General features: G+C 25.5%; 1 protein-coding gene across 1 annotated transcript in view; it reads left to right on the forward strand.

The window, feature by feature from the left end:
* The first annotated feature begins 8190 nt into the window (after window positions 1-8190).
* The window catches only part of Fatp1 (Fatty acid transport protein 1), a 107730-nt gene continuing 98290 nt past the window's right edge, over window positions 8191-17630 (forward strand). Inside the window, exon 1 of the mRNA XM_076906831.1 lies at window positions 8191-8274. Coding sequence (XP_076762946.1) covers window positions 8206-8274 — 69 coding nt within the window. The 5' untranslated portion in view covers window positions 8191-8205. The remainder of the gene's footprint in view (window positions 8275-17630) is intronic.

Genomic DNA, 17630 nt, shown 5'->3' on the forward strand with positions numbered 1-17630 from the left:
AAATAAAATGTTGGATAACCAATTGATTCTTCTTTCAGTTATAGGTGTTACAAGAAGAAAAATAAAAGAAGAACCATATTATATTGCTTGGCTATAGTACTGGCGTCTGACTATACTGGCTGCCTATACTACTCGAGCAAAGTAGTTTATTCTCTAAAGTAAAACTTAAAATGTTTCAGTAATAGTCAAGAGATTAATTCGTTTGCATTATGAGTTCACATATACATGGAATTTTCCTTATGAATTCAAGTATTTCTCTATTTCTTTATTTTCGTAAAAACTTTACCTAGAAAAATACTTCTAAAAAAAGTGATCTCGATATTTTTTAAAGAATTAGCAAAGAGATCATCATTTTCTAAAAGAAATGCATAATAATACAAATGAAATATTTGTACACTGAATTCTTTTAAATTACAATTATTCTAAACGAGAAAGTTTCCATACTAAGTTTTTTTCTGTCTTTTAAATTCATAAAAAAGTTTTTAAGAGAATGGAGGGTTGCAATTTTAATAATAACGAAGAAATCAAGCTTACAAAAACAGACTATTATTGCAATATTAAATTTTTGCGATGCGAGCCAGTTTTCCACTTCTTCGAATTACGCAAATGGGTGTCTTATTTTTATTGTACTGCAGAGTTGTTGAAAAATTCCTTTGTATCCAGATAAGTGAATCTGCACATACAATTATTACACAATAATTAGAGCTTAGCAAAAAGAAAAAAAAATCGATGAAACAAACTCCTTAAGAAACTTTGTTTCCAAAGTTCTAGTCTGCTACCATAAATTTCTGTACAACAATTAATCGAAACTAATGGCGACTGCTGTTACAGAGAATGTCAGAGACTTCATTTTATAGTTGTGTAAAAACTTTGTTTCCAAAGTTTTAGTCTGCTACCATAAATTTCTGTACAACAATTAATCGAAACCAATGGCGACTGCTGCTACAGAGAATGTCTGAGACTTCGTTTTATAGTTGTATAAAAGGAAACAAATATGTAGAGAAAGAAAATTTATTCAGAAACTTACGCGTTTAGGTTTTTTTAGCGCGAGGTAAAAAAATACCACCCTCTTACTAGGACGCCAGGGTCGGTACTGCTGGCGCGTCTGTGCTTTCCCTCTCTCGCAGCGTCGCGCGCATGCGCGCAGCATTCTTCCTACACGCGCATGCGCGTCACATTTAAACGCCACGCCGCTAAAAATGCGAAGCGCAAAGGTTTCATACAAAGATTTTTGAATCTCTTTTTTTAAACTGAAGGATGTTAAGCTTAACACATTGCTGACCAGCAACTTTTCTGAAAATCTCCCTCATGTGCCTGGCTATTGCTTTGAAAGCGGATGTGGAAGTAAAACAATGTGAATAAACTTCAATAAATTTTATTTATTATTCAACTCTTAATATTTCTTTTTCGTATGATAAAAAGTATAACAATCACTTACGTGCAATGGTACATCACAAGTTTTGCAATTATATCGAGTCTTGGCGGGTCTTATAAGCGAAATACAACTCGAGGTATGCAGAGCAAATAATTACACTACAAGATTTCCAACAGTGCGCCGTGAAAACAATAAAGATGCGGAAAAAAGCTTCTGAAGAGTTTACACGTGGATGGTCAGCAATGCTTGGCCACGAAAACACGAGTTAACTTGTAACCAGTCAGCAATGTGTTAAGTTACTATCTTAAGTATTAAGTTATTACTTAAGTACTACATAAGTAATTTACTATCCCACATTAAATTTGAACAATTTGAATTAACTATCTTACATTAAAGTACTAAGTTATTACTTAAGTTACTATCTTGAGTACTACGTAAGTAATTTACTATCTTTCATTAAAATTGAATTATTTCGAATTAACTATCTTATATTAAAGTACTAAGTTATTACTTAAGTTACTATCTTAAGTACTACATAAGTAACTATTGTACGCTATTGTAGAAGCGTAAAGAAAGAATTAAAGGAAAAAGGGCTCGTTATAAGTTCCTCAATGCCAATATTCGAGCAGCCACTGGAAAGAACTATCATTTCTTAGAAGAACTGATATTTAAATTAAAAGCAGCATAACAATCTTGATATTTTTTAAACAATTAACTAAAAGATCTTCAGTTTTTCAAGGAAAATACAAAATAATACAGATGAAAAATTGAAATACTGAATTCTTTGAAATTACAATCGTTTTAAATGGAAAAGGGTTGAAATCTGTTGGAGAACTATTCACTGCAGTATCTTCTAACAATGGAAACAAAAAACAGTACTGATAATATTTTTTTTCAGCTAATAATCACTGCTTTCTAAATATTGTAGCATTGTCCTTGAGATGTTTTGACAATTTTTTTGATTATTTGATAAATAAAATACCTATTCTGTAAAATACACTCAGTTTTAAGTATTCTATAAATTTATAAATGCAATCTGTAGTATTATCACTTTTTTTGGAAAAAATTATCAGTTTCTCTGAAAAGGATAAGAATTTTACAAACACTGTAGCCTCCACTGGAAAGAATTATCATTTCTTGAAGGAACTAATATTTAAATTAAACTTATCTCAGTACTCTCGATATTTTTTAAAGAATAAATAAAAAAAATCTTAATTTTAGAAAGAAATAAAGAAAAAAGGATTTGTTATATTAAATGTCATTGATAATATCAAGTTTAAATAGAGGATGCTGCAGTTCTACAGTGCCTATACTCTGGTGGAACAAAAATATGTGTATTTTACAGCTTTTTCTATATTTAAAAATTATTATATATTACAAAAAAATATTAAATATAAAACTATAAATAATATAAAAATAATATAATAGATAATAAAATAATAAAAATAGTATAATAATATGTAATTTAAAAATATTACATATTACATAAAAATAGTAATTATGTTTACAGATCATATTTAAATGCAATCGATTTTACATAAGTGTATATAAATATACAACAACTACTTAATTTAACACTGGGTTTACCAAGGGATCATTTTGACCCCTCTGAGAAAATTTTTCTGAGAATTAAAAGAACAATTAAAATAAATAAGAATAAATAGAATAAATAGAAGTATTTTCTGAGAATATTTTAATTAATTTTTACTTACATTTATAAGACGTACAAACGCAAATCTAATCTCTAATCTAAATAAAATATTCTGATAAAATACGGGGATAATTTTCTTGATGAAAATTAATGAAAAGTATTCTTAGATGGGTCAAAATGACCTCTTGGTAAACACAGTTGAAAAGTAGAATAATATTAAGAAATTCTTCTTCATTATTCTATTTTGTAACTGCTTTCATTAAAGTAGAATTCTTTAATATTATTCTACTTTCCAACTCCTGTCATTAATGTAAAATTTTTTAGCATTATTTTATATTGCAATATCTTCCTTTCAAATGTAGAATTTTTTTACATTGTTCTGCTTTGAAACACATTTCTTTAAAGTGGAATTCTAAATTATTATTTTGTTTTGCAATACACTTTATTAAACTATAATTCTTTAATGTTATTATAATTTGTAATACTTTTCTCTAAAGCAGAATTCTTTAGCATTATTCTATTTTGCAATATCTTTCTTTCTACAGTAGAATCCTTGAACATTATTTTACCTTGCAACATATTTCTTTAAAGTAGAATACCTAATTATTATTTTGTTTTGCGACACTTTTTATTAAACTACAATTCTTTAATATTATTCTACTTTGCAACACCTTTCATTAAAGCAGAATTCTTTAGCATTATTCTATTTTGCAATATCTTTCTTTCTAATGTAGAATGTTTTTAACATTATTCTGCTTTGCATCATATTTCTTTAAAGTAGAATTCTTAATTATTGTTTTATTTTGCAACACCTTTTGTTAAACTATAATTCCTTAATATTATTCTACTTTGCCACACCTTTCTTTAAAGTAGAATTCTGTAATATTATTCTGCTTTGTAATACATTTCTTTAAAGTAGAGCTCTTAATTATTATTTTGTTTTTTGACACTTTTTATTAAACTACAATTCTTTAATATTATTCTACTTTGCAACACCTTTCATTAAAGCAGAATTCTTTAGCATTATTCTATTTTGCAATATCTTTCTTTCTAATGTAGAATGTTTTTAACATTATTCTGCTTTGAAACATATTTCTTTAAAGTAGAATTCTTAATTATTGTTTTATTTTGCAACACCTTTTATTAAACTGTAAATCCTTAATATTATTCTACTTTGCAACACCTTTCTTTAAAGTAGAATTCTGTAATATTATTCTGCTTTGTAATACATTTCTTTAAAGTAGAGCTCTTAATTATTATTTTGTTTTGTGACACTTTTTATTAAACTACAATTCTTTAATATTATTCTACTTTGCAGCAGCTTTCTTTAAAGTAGAATTCTGTAATATTATTCTGCTTTGTAATACATTTCTTTAAAGTAGAGCTCTTAATTATTATTTTGTTTTGTGACACTTTTTATTAAACTACAATTCTTTAATATTATTCTGCTTTGTAATACATTTCTTTAAACTAGAGCTCTTAATTATTATTTTGTTTTTTGACGCTTTTTATTGAACTACAATTCTTTAATATTATTCTACTTTGCAGCAGCTTTTTTTAAAGTAGAATTCTTTAATATTATTCTGCTTTGTAATACATTTCTTTAAAGTAGAGTTCTTAATTATTACTTTGTTTCGTAACACCTTTTATTAAACTGTAATTCCTTAATATTATTTTACTTTGCAATACCTTTCTTCAAAGTAGAATTTTTTAATACTATTCTATTTTCCAACTCCTTTCATTAAACTAGAATTCCTTAACATTACTCTAATTTGGAATATCTTTCTTTTTAAAGTAGAATTCTTGAACATTATTTTACCTTGCAACATCTTTCTTGAAAGTAGAATTCTGTATAATTTCTTTTGAAGAAAGTTAATGAGTTAGTTAAGTACTAATTTACTTAAGTTACTAAAACTTAGTTAAGCACTAACTTATTTAAGTTACTAGTACTTAGTTAAATACTAACTTATTTAAATTATTAGTACCTAGTTAAGTACTAACTTACTTAAGTTACTAGTACTTAGTTAAGCACCAACTTATTTAAATTATTAGTGCTTAGTTAAGTTTTCTCAAATAGGTCAAAATCACCTCTTGGTAAACCTACTGTTAATAAATCAGATATAAATATATATAAATCCACCATTTCTTAATCAAGATTCTGATGTATATACGTATTAATATTGCAATGAATATTTAAAAAAAAATGTCAAGCGGTTAGTGTCCACAACACTGGTTAAAAAATATATGTAGAACGAGCATAGAGCATTCATTCATAATGATCCGTTAACGCTTAAAGTGAGAACACACTTACGTACCGGAAATAATCGCGAGAGAAAGCAGGACAGATCAGAAATTTCAAACGCTAGTGCAGCGTACGTGTGTGCTAATCGTTTTTAGGTCACGTTCAATGATACACTCTAATTTTTGTTAAACAATTCGCTGAACAACGTATCTCTTAACGAGATAAAAAACTATAATTGCAATCTGCGTATTACAACTCAGCATATTGCACTAGCGAATCAATTTGAAATTCAATTTAATACTCGTTAAAATAAATTACACCGCTCGCAGGTGTAAATTAATTTCAAATCTACAGCCTTTCTTTTCTCGCGCTTCTTCTGAACATTTTTTCTTCCTTTCTTTTATCAAATGTGCCACCAAAATCTATTCTGCGAAAGTAAATCCATCATTTCGTCGTATTTGATTGAAGTGAAACCAAAGAGGCAATAAAATCCTAATTCTTTTGAATTATCAATTTTCAACTTCGTTTTAAAATTATTATACAATTCGTATACATCTTTTATTTTCTTTTTTTCTATTTTTTTTAAAGCGGTACGTGTATTTTTATTTCAGAGACGTGTGATTAAATTTGCTGATAATATAACGCTCCATAAACGTCAAATAAAAAATAAATAAATAAATAAATGAATAAATATATATATATATATGTACAATTATTTAATTAATAATTATAAATAATAATTAGAATTTTACTATTCTAATTATTATTGCACGTACGTTTCAGACAACAATTATATTATTTTATTTATTATTTATCATTATAAAACAATTAATTGTACATATACATGTATATATCTATTTATTTATTTGTTTCTGTTTGTTTGAAGCTTTATGCAGGCGTTGCAATAAGGAAGTTGTGCTTCCACCAAAATTACAATCAAATACTAAAGATGATAGAAATAAGTAGCTTATCTAATTTCAATATGAAAGGTGTTGCAAAGTAAAATAATGCTAAAAAATATTTCTACTTTGAAGAAAGATATTGCAAAGTAGAATAATGCTACTAGAAGAATTCTACTTTGATGAAAGGTATTGCAAAATTATATTAAAGAGTTCTACTTTAATGAAAAGTGTTGCAATTCATCAAAGTAGAATCCTTTAATATTATTCTACCTTGCAACTCCTTTTATTAAAGTACAATTTTTTAATATTATTCTACATTGCAACTCCTTTCATTACATTAGAATCCTTTAACATTATTCTACTTTGCAATTCCTTTTATTAAAGTAGAATTTTTTAATATTGTTCTACTTTACAACTCTTTTTATTGAAGTAGAATTTTTTTATATTATTCTACTGTGCAACTCTTTCTATTAAAGTAGAATATTTTAATATAGTTCTACTTTGCATTTTTTAATTAAAGTATAATTTTTTGATATTATTCTACTTTACAACTTCTTTGATTAAAGTAGAATTTTGTAGCATTATTTTACTTTGTAACATCTTTGTTTATAAAGCAGAATTCTCTAAGATTATTTTGTTTTGCAACACCTTTCATTAAAGTAGAATTCTTTAATATTATTCTACTTTCCAAAGAAAAATTCTTTAGCATTATTCTATTTTGCACTATGTTTCTGTCTAATGTAGAATTTTTGAACATTATTCTACTTTGCAACACCTTTCTTCAAAGTAAAATAGAGTTCTCCAAAATTATCCTATTCTACTTTGCAACACCTTTCTTGAAAGTGAAATAGAGTTATCCAAAATTATTCTATTCTACTTTACAACATCTTTCTTCAAAGTAAAATAGAGTTCTCCAAAATTATCCTATTCTACTTTGCAACACCTTTCTTCAAAGTAAAATAGAGTTCTTCAAAATTATCCTATTCTACTTTGCAACACCTTTCTTTAAAGTAAACTAGAATTCTCCAAAATTATCCTATTCTACTTTGCAACACCTTTCTTTAAAGTAAAGTAGAATTCTCCAAAATTATCCTATTCTACTTTGCAACACCTTTCTTGAAAGTGAAATAGAGCTATCCAAAATTATCCTATTCTACTTTGCAACATCTTTCTTCAAAGTAAAACACCTTTCTTAAAAGTAAAATAGAGTTCTCCAAAATTATCCTATTCTACTTTGCAACACCTTTCTTCAAAGTAAAACACCTTTCTTAAAAGTAAAATAGAGTTCTCCAAAATTATCTTCTTCTACCTTGCAACACCTTTCTTAAACATTAAAAAAATCTCACTTAAACCCAAACGAACCCAATACCCACTTCCTCCTTATATTTCGCAAGATCCACCGGAAGCGACGCTTGCTCAGCCTCCACCAAACCGCAAGTCGCCTTTCATCTTTCGTTCCACTGACCATTTCCATAGAAATGCTTGCATACAAAAGCTTCAATCAAACCAAGAGTAACTTGTCCAGCACCCGACATACGCGCCTCTATAAATCACAGTAAAACGAAGGAGGGATAGATCGGCTTGCATGATCGGTCTAGCAAACTTACCTCGACTCGCTTAGAGCTATTCCGCTTTAGTACGCGGTCAAACAAACATCAGAAGTCGAAGCCATCGTGCGCGCACGTGCCTCTTTAATTCCACGTACGAAAGAACGCCGGATTCCCCTCAGTTCGAGCACGTTTACGAACGGCTCTCGCGTTTGCTCGCGTGTCTCTGCCGTCTCTCGAGGGAACTGTAACTTAATTAGTCCTCTGACTCTCGCAGTAGCTCACTCGTCGCAGTATATTTAACGGGTAAACACCGTGCGAACAGGACGCGCACCGATAAAAGTGAAAACCCCTGTGATTGTTGGCAGACTCGAAGCAACAGAGCCACATTGACCCACTTCGAGGTCAAGTACGATAACATCGTGTGCCGGATCGTGGGATATTGATGGTTGATACAGCGCTCGCTGGAAACTGGAGACTCCTCGAACATGTCGGCTACCATCTCGAAGGTACTCGGTGATAACGCGAGAAACGGCATTATTTGCGATAAGGATCGCGTGAGTATTGTCTCGTTTAACGTAAGCCACCTCTTAGCGTAGCTGGGATTTAACACGTGCCATGTTTATTACATTCGCATACATATCGGCGAGAATTATACTTTGCACCACAGAGGAAAATGGAAGAGTTATATTTTTAAATGGAAAATTTCAAATTGGGAATGTTCTATTTTTATACAAATTTTTAGAACTGAAAGAAGAATATAATAAACATAGAAAGAATATATGAGTTCTTAATTTTTTTTTAACATATATTTAAATAGGAAATTCGAAACTAGAAAATATGAGTCCTTAATTTTTGTCGAAGTATATATTAAAATGGAAAATTTGAAATTGTGAATGTTTTGTTTTTGTAGAAATTTTTAGGATTGAGAAAGAAAGAATATATGAGTTCTTAATTTTTTTTTAACATATATTTAAATAGGAAATTCGAAACTGGAAAATATGAGTCTTTAATTTTACTCGAAGTATATATTAAAATGGAAAATTTGAAATTGTGAATGTTCTGTTTTTATAGAAATTTTTAGAATTGAGAAAGGAAGAATATATGAGTTCTTAATTTTTATCGACATATATTTAAATAGGAAATTCGAAACTGGAAGATATTAGTCCTTAATTTTTGTCGAAGTATATATTAAAATGGAAAATTTGAAATTGTGAATGTTTTGTTTTTGTAGAAATTTTTAGGATTGAGAAAGAAGGAATATATGAGTTCTTAATTTTTTTTGACATATATTTAAATAGGAAATTCGAAATTGGAAAATATGAGTCTTTAATTTTACTCGAAGTATATATTAAAATGGAAAATTTGAAATTGTAAATGTTCTATTTTTATAAAAGTTTTTAGGATTGAGAAAGGAAGAATATATGAGTTCTTAATTTTTATCGACATATATTTAAATAGGAAATTCGAAACTGGAAAATATTATTCCTTAACTTTGTCGAAGTATATATTAAAATGGAATATTTGAAATTGTGAATGTTCTATTTTGGTAAAAATGTTTATGATAATATAGAAACACATGCATGTTTGCCTAAAGTAAAATTAGGAAAGCAAGATTAATTATGAATGATGCTGAAATATGAAAATCCTCAATTCTTATTAAAATGTATATAATAAATTTTACGTTAATGAAAGGGGTTACAAAAGAATATCATAATTAAGAATTCTACATTAAAGAAAGATGTTGCAAAGTAAAATAATAATAAAAAATTTTATTATAACGAAAGGAGTTGCAAAGTAAAATAATAATAAAAAATTCTATTACAACGAAAGGAGTTGCAAAGTAAAATAATAATAAAAAATTCTATTACAACGAAAGGAGTTGCAAAGTAAAATAATAATAAAAAATTCTATTACAACGAAAGGAGTTGCAAAGTAAAATAATAATACAAAATTCTATTATAATGAAAGGAGTTGCAAAACAGAATAATGCTAAAGAATTCTAGTTTAGAAAGAAAGATATTGCAAAGTAGAATAATGTTAAAAAATTCTACTTCATTATTCCATTTTGCAACTCCGTTCATTAAAGCAGAATTCTTGAACATTATCCTACTTTGCAAAACCTTCCATTAAAGTAGAATTTTGTATTATTATTTTACTTTGCAACTCCTTTTATTAAAGTAGAATATTTTTATATTGGTCTACTTGACACTCTTGGTACTCTTTTCATTAAAGTATAATTTTTTAATATTATTCTACTTTGCAACTCCTTCCATTTAAGCAGAATTCTTCAACATTATTCTACTTTGTAATTCCTTTTATTAAAGTAGAATTCTTTAACATTATTTTACTTTGCAATATCTTTCTTTAAAACAGTAGAATTCTCAAATATTATTCTACTTGGCAACTCCTTTCATTAAAGTAGAATTTTTTTAATATTATTCTACTTTGCAACTACTTTCATTTAAGCAGAATTCTTGAACATTATTCTATTTTGCAAGATCTTCCTTTTTATAGTAGAATCCTTGAACATTGTTTTATTTTGTAACACCTTCCATTAAAGTAGATTTCTTTAATATTATTCTACTTTGCAATATCTTTCTTTAAAACAGTAGAATTCTCAAATATTATTCTACTTGGCAACTCCTTGCATTAAAGTAGAATTTTTTTAATATTATTCTACTTTGCAACTACTTTCATTTAAGCAGAATTTTTGAACATTATTCTATTTTGCAACATCTTCCTTTTTATAGTAGAATCCTTGAACATTGTTTTATTTTGTAACACCTTCCATTAAAGTAGATTTCTTTAATATTATTCTACTTTGCAACACCTTTCTTTTAAGTTGAATTCTTAATTACTATTTCATTTTGTAACACCTTTCGTTGAAGTAGAATTCTTTAACTTTGTTCTACTTTGCAGCACTTGGTTTTTAAATATGAACGTTGCTGTCGAGAATTCTCGCTTCGCAGCACCCGTGCGCTTTTCTAAACGAAATAAATTAATTATAAAAATAACCATTTCAATTTTATGCTACAATTTCTTTTGATCACTAAAATAGCTGGATTTCTACAAAAAGTACCTTTTTTTGTTTAACATTGAACATAAATGTTGCAAAATTTAATAACAAAAGCATCAAATTACTTCTTAGTTTCTCAGCACGCGTGCGTTCTTCTAAATAAAATAAATTTATTAAAAAAATAACCATTGCAATTTTGTGCTACAATTTCTTTTGATCACTAAAATAGCTGGATTTCTACAAAAAGTACCTTTTTTTGTTTAACATTGAACGTAAATGTTACAAAATTTAATAACAAAAGCATCAAATTACTTCTTAGTTTCTCAGCACGCCTGCGTTCTTCTAAATAAAATAAATTTATTAAAAAAATAACCATTGCAATTTTGTGCTACAATTTCTTTTGATCACTAAAATAGCTGGATTTCTACAAAAAGTACCTTTTTTTGTTTAACATTGAACGTAAATGTTACAGAGTTTAATAACAAAAGCATCAAATTACTTCTTAGTTTCTCAGCACGCGTGCGTTCTTCTAAATAAAATTAATTTATTAAAAAAGTAATTATTGCTATTTTATGCTAAAATTTCTTTAGATTTTTTGTTTAACATTGAACATAAATGTTGCAAAATTTAATAACAAAAGCATCAAATTACTTCTTAGTTTCTCAGCACGCGTACGTTCTTCTAAATAAAATAAAATTATTAAAAATGTAATTATTGCTATTTTATGCTACAATCTCTTCAGATTTTTTATTTAACATTGAGCATAAGTATTACAAGAGCAACAAGTTATTTCTCAGTTTCTGAGCATGCATTCGTTCATCTAAATAAAATTAATGAATTAAAAAAGTAATTATTGCAATTTTACGTCAGAATTTCTTTAGATTTCTTTTTAATATTGAACATAAGTGTTACACAAACGAAGTTACTTCTTAATTTCTTAGCACGCGCGCATTTTTCTAAATAAAATGATTATTGTAATTATGAGCCACTAAAATAGCCGGATTCCTGCAAGAAGTAATATTTCTTTTTTTTTATTAACGCTGAACATAAATATTGGAGAACATTTAATAACAAAAACGTCAAGTTACTTCTTGGTACGCGCATTTTGACATAAACACGATCGTGAAGTCGTCAGTTGATCAACATGCGAGTCGATTACAATATCCAAAGCGATTGTCATGCTCCACTTATTCACGTTTATCGCTCATGCGTATATTCCATAGAAATATCTGCTTAATTAATTGTCTTGGTCTCGATATTGCAATTAAGCAGCAATTTTCCATAACTCGTTGCAAGTATTTCTATATATAGATTACAAACGCTCTAAATAAATAACAAACAACAATTTTATCTAATCCTAGTTTGTAAATAAACCTTCATAATTTAATATATAATAATTTATAATCATAGAAATTAATATATTTATTTCACCATAAATTAATTTAATTAAATTAAATTATAATTATATTGAAATAATTAACTTACAAAAATAGTTTAACCGCTATTTTATGTTTTGTGGCACTAATTTTATATTTTGGTCCCGATATTGCAATTAAGCAGCAATTTTCCATAACTCGTTACAAATATTTTTATAAATTCACTACAAACGCTCTAAATAAATAACAAACAACAATACACAAAAATTGTTTAAGCACATCTTATCGTGCATTATCAAATTAATTCACAAACATCTCTAATAAAAATATGTGACCGCCAAATTAAAAATTTTAACGGTTTTTTAAAAATTTTAACGAAATTTTAAGGATATATATTTAATTCTTAATATTTAATTTTATCTAATCCTAGTTTTTAAATAAACCTTCATAATTTAATACATAATAACTTATAATCACATAAATTAATTTAATTAAATTAAATTATAATTCAATTGAAATAATTAACTTACAAAAATAATTTATCCGCTATTGCTGGCACTAATTTTATATTTTGGTCTCGATATTGCAATTAAGCAGCAATTTTCCATAACTCGTTGCAAGTATTTCTATATATAGACTACAATCGCTCTAAATAAATAACAAACAACAATACACAAAAATTGCTTAAGCACATCTTATCGTGCATTATCAAATTAATTCATAAATTTCTCTAATAAAAATATATGGCCTCCAAATTAAAAATATTTATGATTTACATTTAATCCTTAATACTTAATTTTAATTTTATAACATTGTATCTAATCCTACTTTTTAAATAAACCTTCACAATTTAATATATAATAATTTATAATTATATAAATTAATATATTTATTTCACCATAAATTATTTTAATTAAATTGAATTATAATTAATAAATTAATTCCTATAATTAACTCTAATTATGAAACTATGCTTTGAAACTATGCTAATTGAAAGAAAAATTCTTTAATCTAACTTTGTATTTTAGTATAATTTTATTCAGAATGAAACAATATAAAGAATTTTAATGTAATTTTGTATTTTGCATAAAGAATTCTTTAATATAATTTTGCAATCCCCTTAATTAAAGTAGAATTCTTAATTATTATTTTATTTCGAGCACCTTCGATTAAAGTAATTCTTTACATTAAAATAGAATTATTTAATACTATTCCACTTTGCAACTCCTTTCATGAAAGCAGAATTCTTTTGTATTATTTTACTTTGTAATATCTTTCTTTCTAAAGTAGAATTCTCGAATATTATTCTACTTTGCAATATCTTTTTTTCTAAAGTAGAATTCTCGAATATTGTTCTACTTTGCAATATCTTTTTTTCTAAAGTAGAATTCTCGAACATTATTCTACTTTGCAATATCTTTCTTTTTAAAGTAGAATTCACGAATATTATTCTACTTTGCAATATCTTTTTTTCTAAAGTAGAATTCTCGAATATTGTTCTACTTTGCAATATCTTTTTTTCTAAAGTAGAATTCTCGAATATTATTCTACTTTGCAATATCTTTTTTTCTAAAGTAGAATTCTCGAATATTGTTCTACTTTGCAATATATTTTTTTCTAAAGTAGAATTCTCGAATATTATTCTACTTTGCAATATCTTTCTAAAATAGAATTCTCGAATATTATTCTACTTTTAAAAATCTTTTTTTCTAAAGTAGAATTCTCGAATATTATTCTACTTTGCAATATCTTTCTTTTTAATATATAATAATTTATAATCATATAAATCAATATATTTATTTCACCTTAAATTAATTAAATTAAATTGAATTACAATTACATTGAAATAATTAATTTACAAAAATAGTTTAACCATTATTGCTGGCACTAATGTTATATTTGCTAAAATTAATTCCTATAATTACCTCTGATTATGAAACTATGCTTTGCTAGAATTAATTTTAATAAAATCCTTCACGAATTTCATTGGTTCTTGTCTCGTATAGCCATTTTAAATACAGTTCGCATTGACTGAGCAATCTAAAATAACATTTTATGTCATCATTTGCAAATTAAGGCTCGCGACGAGTGTTATAAGAACTCTCAGCTTTTTCAGTCGGCTGAAATCCTTGCGTTTCTGTTAATCTCGCGATTAGCAATTGTAATTTCAACAGTTTCACGAGAAACGTATCGCTCAGAGCGAAGTAAGAAAATATTTCACGGTCGAAGGAAATACGATACCCCCAGCCAGATGTTTAGGATCCACTTTTGGGCATCAATAAAACATGATGCAATTCTTTTCTCGACCTAGAGCCGTTCTACGCGCGTCGTTCGACTCGCAGGAACGAATTGCAAAAGAAAATGTATCCCAGCTTCGACGGAGTAGAAAGTTGAATCTGCTCGAAGAATGGATCCATTGAAGTTAATTTAAACGGACGCACGTTGGTGAATCCCTTGTAAAAGTTAGGTGAACGAATTAGAAAAACGTATGTCGAATATTCAGTATTTAATTAATTATTAATACTAATACTTATTTAATTATTATTAATACTATTAATTATTAATTTTTTTGTAAGCTGTTTTATGGATACATTATGCATATTGACACATTTTCATTAATGTATTGTCGAACAAAAATTTTTTATGAACAAAAACAAAATATTATATATATATTTATTTTTCTATTTATTTATCTATTTATTTATATGGTCTAAAAATGTATATAAAATAAATTAAATATTTTTAAAAATAGATAAAATAAATTATACATTAAATTTAATATGATGTAAATAAATTTAAAAATTATTTAAGTTTAATATAAATACATATATAATTTTTTTATTACATATAATTTATTACATATAATATATTTATTACATATAAAAAATAATAATTTTATATAAAAATATGTACAGAATTCTACTTTAATGAAAAGTAGTAATTATAAAAATAGTTATTTTAGAGTATAATTATAAAAAGATATGAAATAAATTATATATCTTTGCAAAATTTTAAAAATAAATAAAAAGAATTATATATATATTTGTATAATTGTCAAACAAAAACAATATATATATATATATTTATTTGTATAGTCTAAAAATATATATAAAATAAGATAAATATTTTTAAAAATAGATAAAATAAATTATACGTATAATTAAATTTAAATTATATATTAAACTTAATATGATCTAAATAAATTTAAAAACTACATAAATTTAATATAATTACATATATATAATTTATTTTATATAAAATAATACTACTAATAATTTTATTTAAAAATATATAAAGAATTCGACACTAATAAAAAGTAGCAATTATAAAAATATTTATTTTGCTCGAAAAATGGATTTATTGAAGTTAATTTAAACGGACGCCCGTTAGTGAATGCCTTGTAAAAGTTAGGTGAACGAATTAGAAAAACTTGTGCGCTGTTTAATTGCGTTATTAATTTTTTTCTAAGCTGTTTTGTCGATATATTATGCATATTGACGCATTTTCATTAATGTTTTGTCCAACAAAAACAAAATATAATATATATTTGTCTATTTATATGATCTAAAAATATATATAAAATAAATTGTATATATTTGAATTTTTTTAAAAATATATAAAGTAAATTATACGTATAATTAAATTTAAATTATATATTAAAATTAATATGATGTAAATAAATTTAATATAATTACATATATAATTTATTTTACATATAATAATACTAATAATTTTGTTTAAAAATATATAAAAAATTCCACACTAATGGAAAGTAGCAAGCATAAAAATATATTTATTTTATAATATAATTATAAGAAGATATAAAATAAGTTATATATATATAAATTGTATATCTTTGTAACATTTCAAAAATAAATAAAATCAATTATATATATTTGTATAATTGTCGAACAAAAACAAAATATAATATATTTGTATGGTCTAAAAATATATATAAAATAAGATAAATATTTTTAAAAATATATAAAATAAATTATACGTATAATTAAATTTAAATTATATATGAAACTTAATATGATGTAAATAAATTTAAAAATTACATAAATTTAATATAATTACATACATAATTTATTTTACATATAATAATACTAATAATTTTGTTTAAAAATATATAAAAAATTCCACACTAATGAAAAGTAGCAATTATAAAAATATTCATTTTATGGTATAATTATAAAAAGATATAAAAGTAAATTATATATATAAATTGTATATCTTTGTTACATATAAAAAATAAATAAAATTAATTATATATATATATCTGTATAATTTAAAAATGTATATAGAATGATTTAAATAAGTTTGTATAATTTAATGAAATGCGTAAAATTAATTTATATAATCATTTGTGTATTTTGAAAAAAATACATATAATACATTGAATGCATTTTGTGTGTTTTAAAAATATATAAAATAGATTAAATGCATTTTCTGTGTTTTAAAAATATATAAAATAAATTAAATGCATTTTGTGTGTTTTAAAAATATATAAAATAAATTAAATGCATTTTGTGTGTTTTAAAAATACATAAAATGAATGATATGTATTTCTTTTTTATGGATTGGATATAAAAGTTTGTTAAGGCTGTTCAAGTCTTCTACGTAAAAGCTATTTATGCGCCCGTTACGATGGAAGTTTAAATTATAATGAAACGACTGGAGGCACAGTGGACTATATATTAACGTGTCATTTCCGGCGTTTGATTGTAAATCGCGTTTTCTTGAATAATAAATAAACGAAGTAGGAGAACGGCGACCAGACTGATTTCCGCCGTTCCACCGTCTTCGTTAAACCATAATTTTCCATTAGTTCGACCATGACGAGATTTCCGTAGGGTTTATTTTACAGGATACGCGGTGAAAGTTGTTTTTACAGGATTGCAAAATCTATCGTTCAAGTGGAATTCCTTAATGTCGCTTTGCAACATTTTTCATGAATAGTATTCTACTCTGCAGCATCTTTTCTTAATGTAGAATTCTTTAACGTTATTCTATTTTGCAATATCTTTCTTCTTAAAGTAGAATTCTTTAATATTATTGTACTTTGCTATTCCTTTCATTAAAGTAGAATTCTTAATTATTATTTTATTTTGTAACACCTTCCATTAAAGTGACTCCTATCATTAAAGCAGAATTTTTTAATATTATTCTACTTTGCACCATCTTCCATTTAAGCAGAATTCTTAAACATTATTCTATTTTGCAATATCTTTCTTTCTAAAATAGAATTCTTTAATATTCTTTTAATTTGCAATTCCTTACATTAAAGTAGAATTCTTTAATATAATTCTGCAACCCCTTTGATTAAAGTAGAATTTTTAATTATTATTTTATTTTGTAACACCTTCCATTAAAGTAACTCCTTCCATTAAAGCAGAATTCTTTAATATTATTCTACTTTGCAACATCTTCCTTTAAAGTAGAATTTTTGAATGTTATTTTACTTTGCAACTCTTATCATTAAAGCAGAATTGTTTTAAATAATTCTACTTTGCAA

Source organism: Xylocopa sonorina, chromosome 14 (genome assembly GCF_050948175.1).
Source record: "Xylocopa sonorina isolate GNS202 chromosome 14, iyXylSono1_principal, whole genome shotgun sequence".
Classification (NCBI taxonomy): domain Eukaryota; kingdom Metazoa; phylum Arthropoda; class Insecta; order Hymenoptera; family Apidae; genus Xylocopa; species Xylocopa sonorina.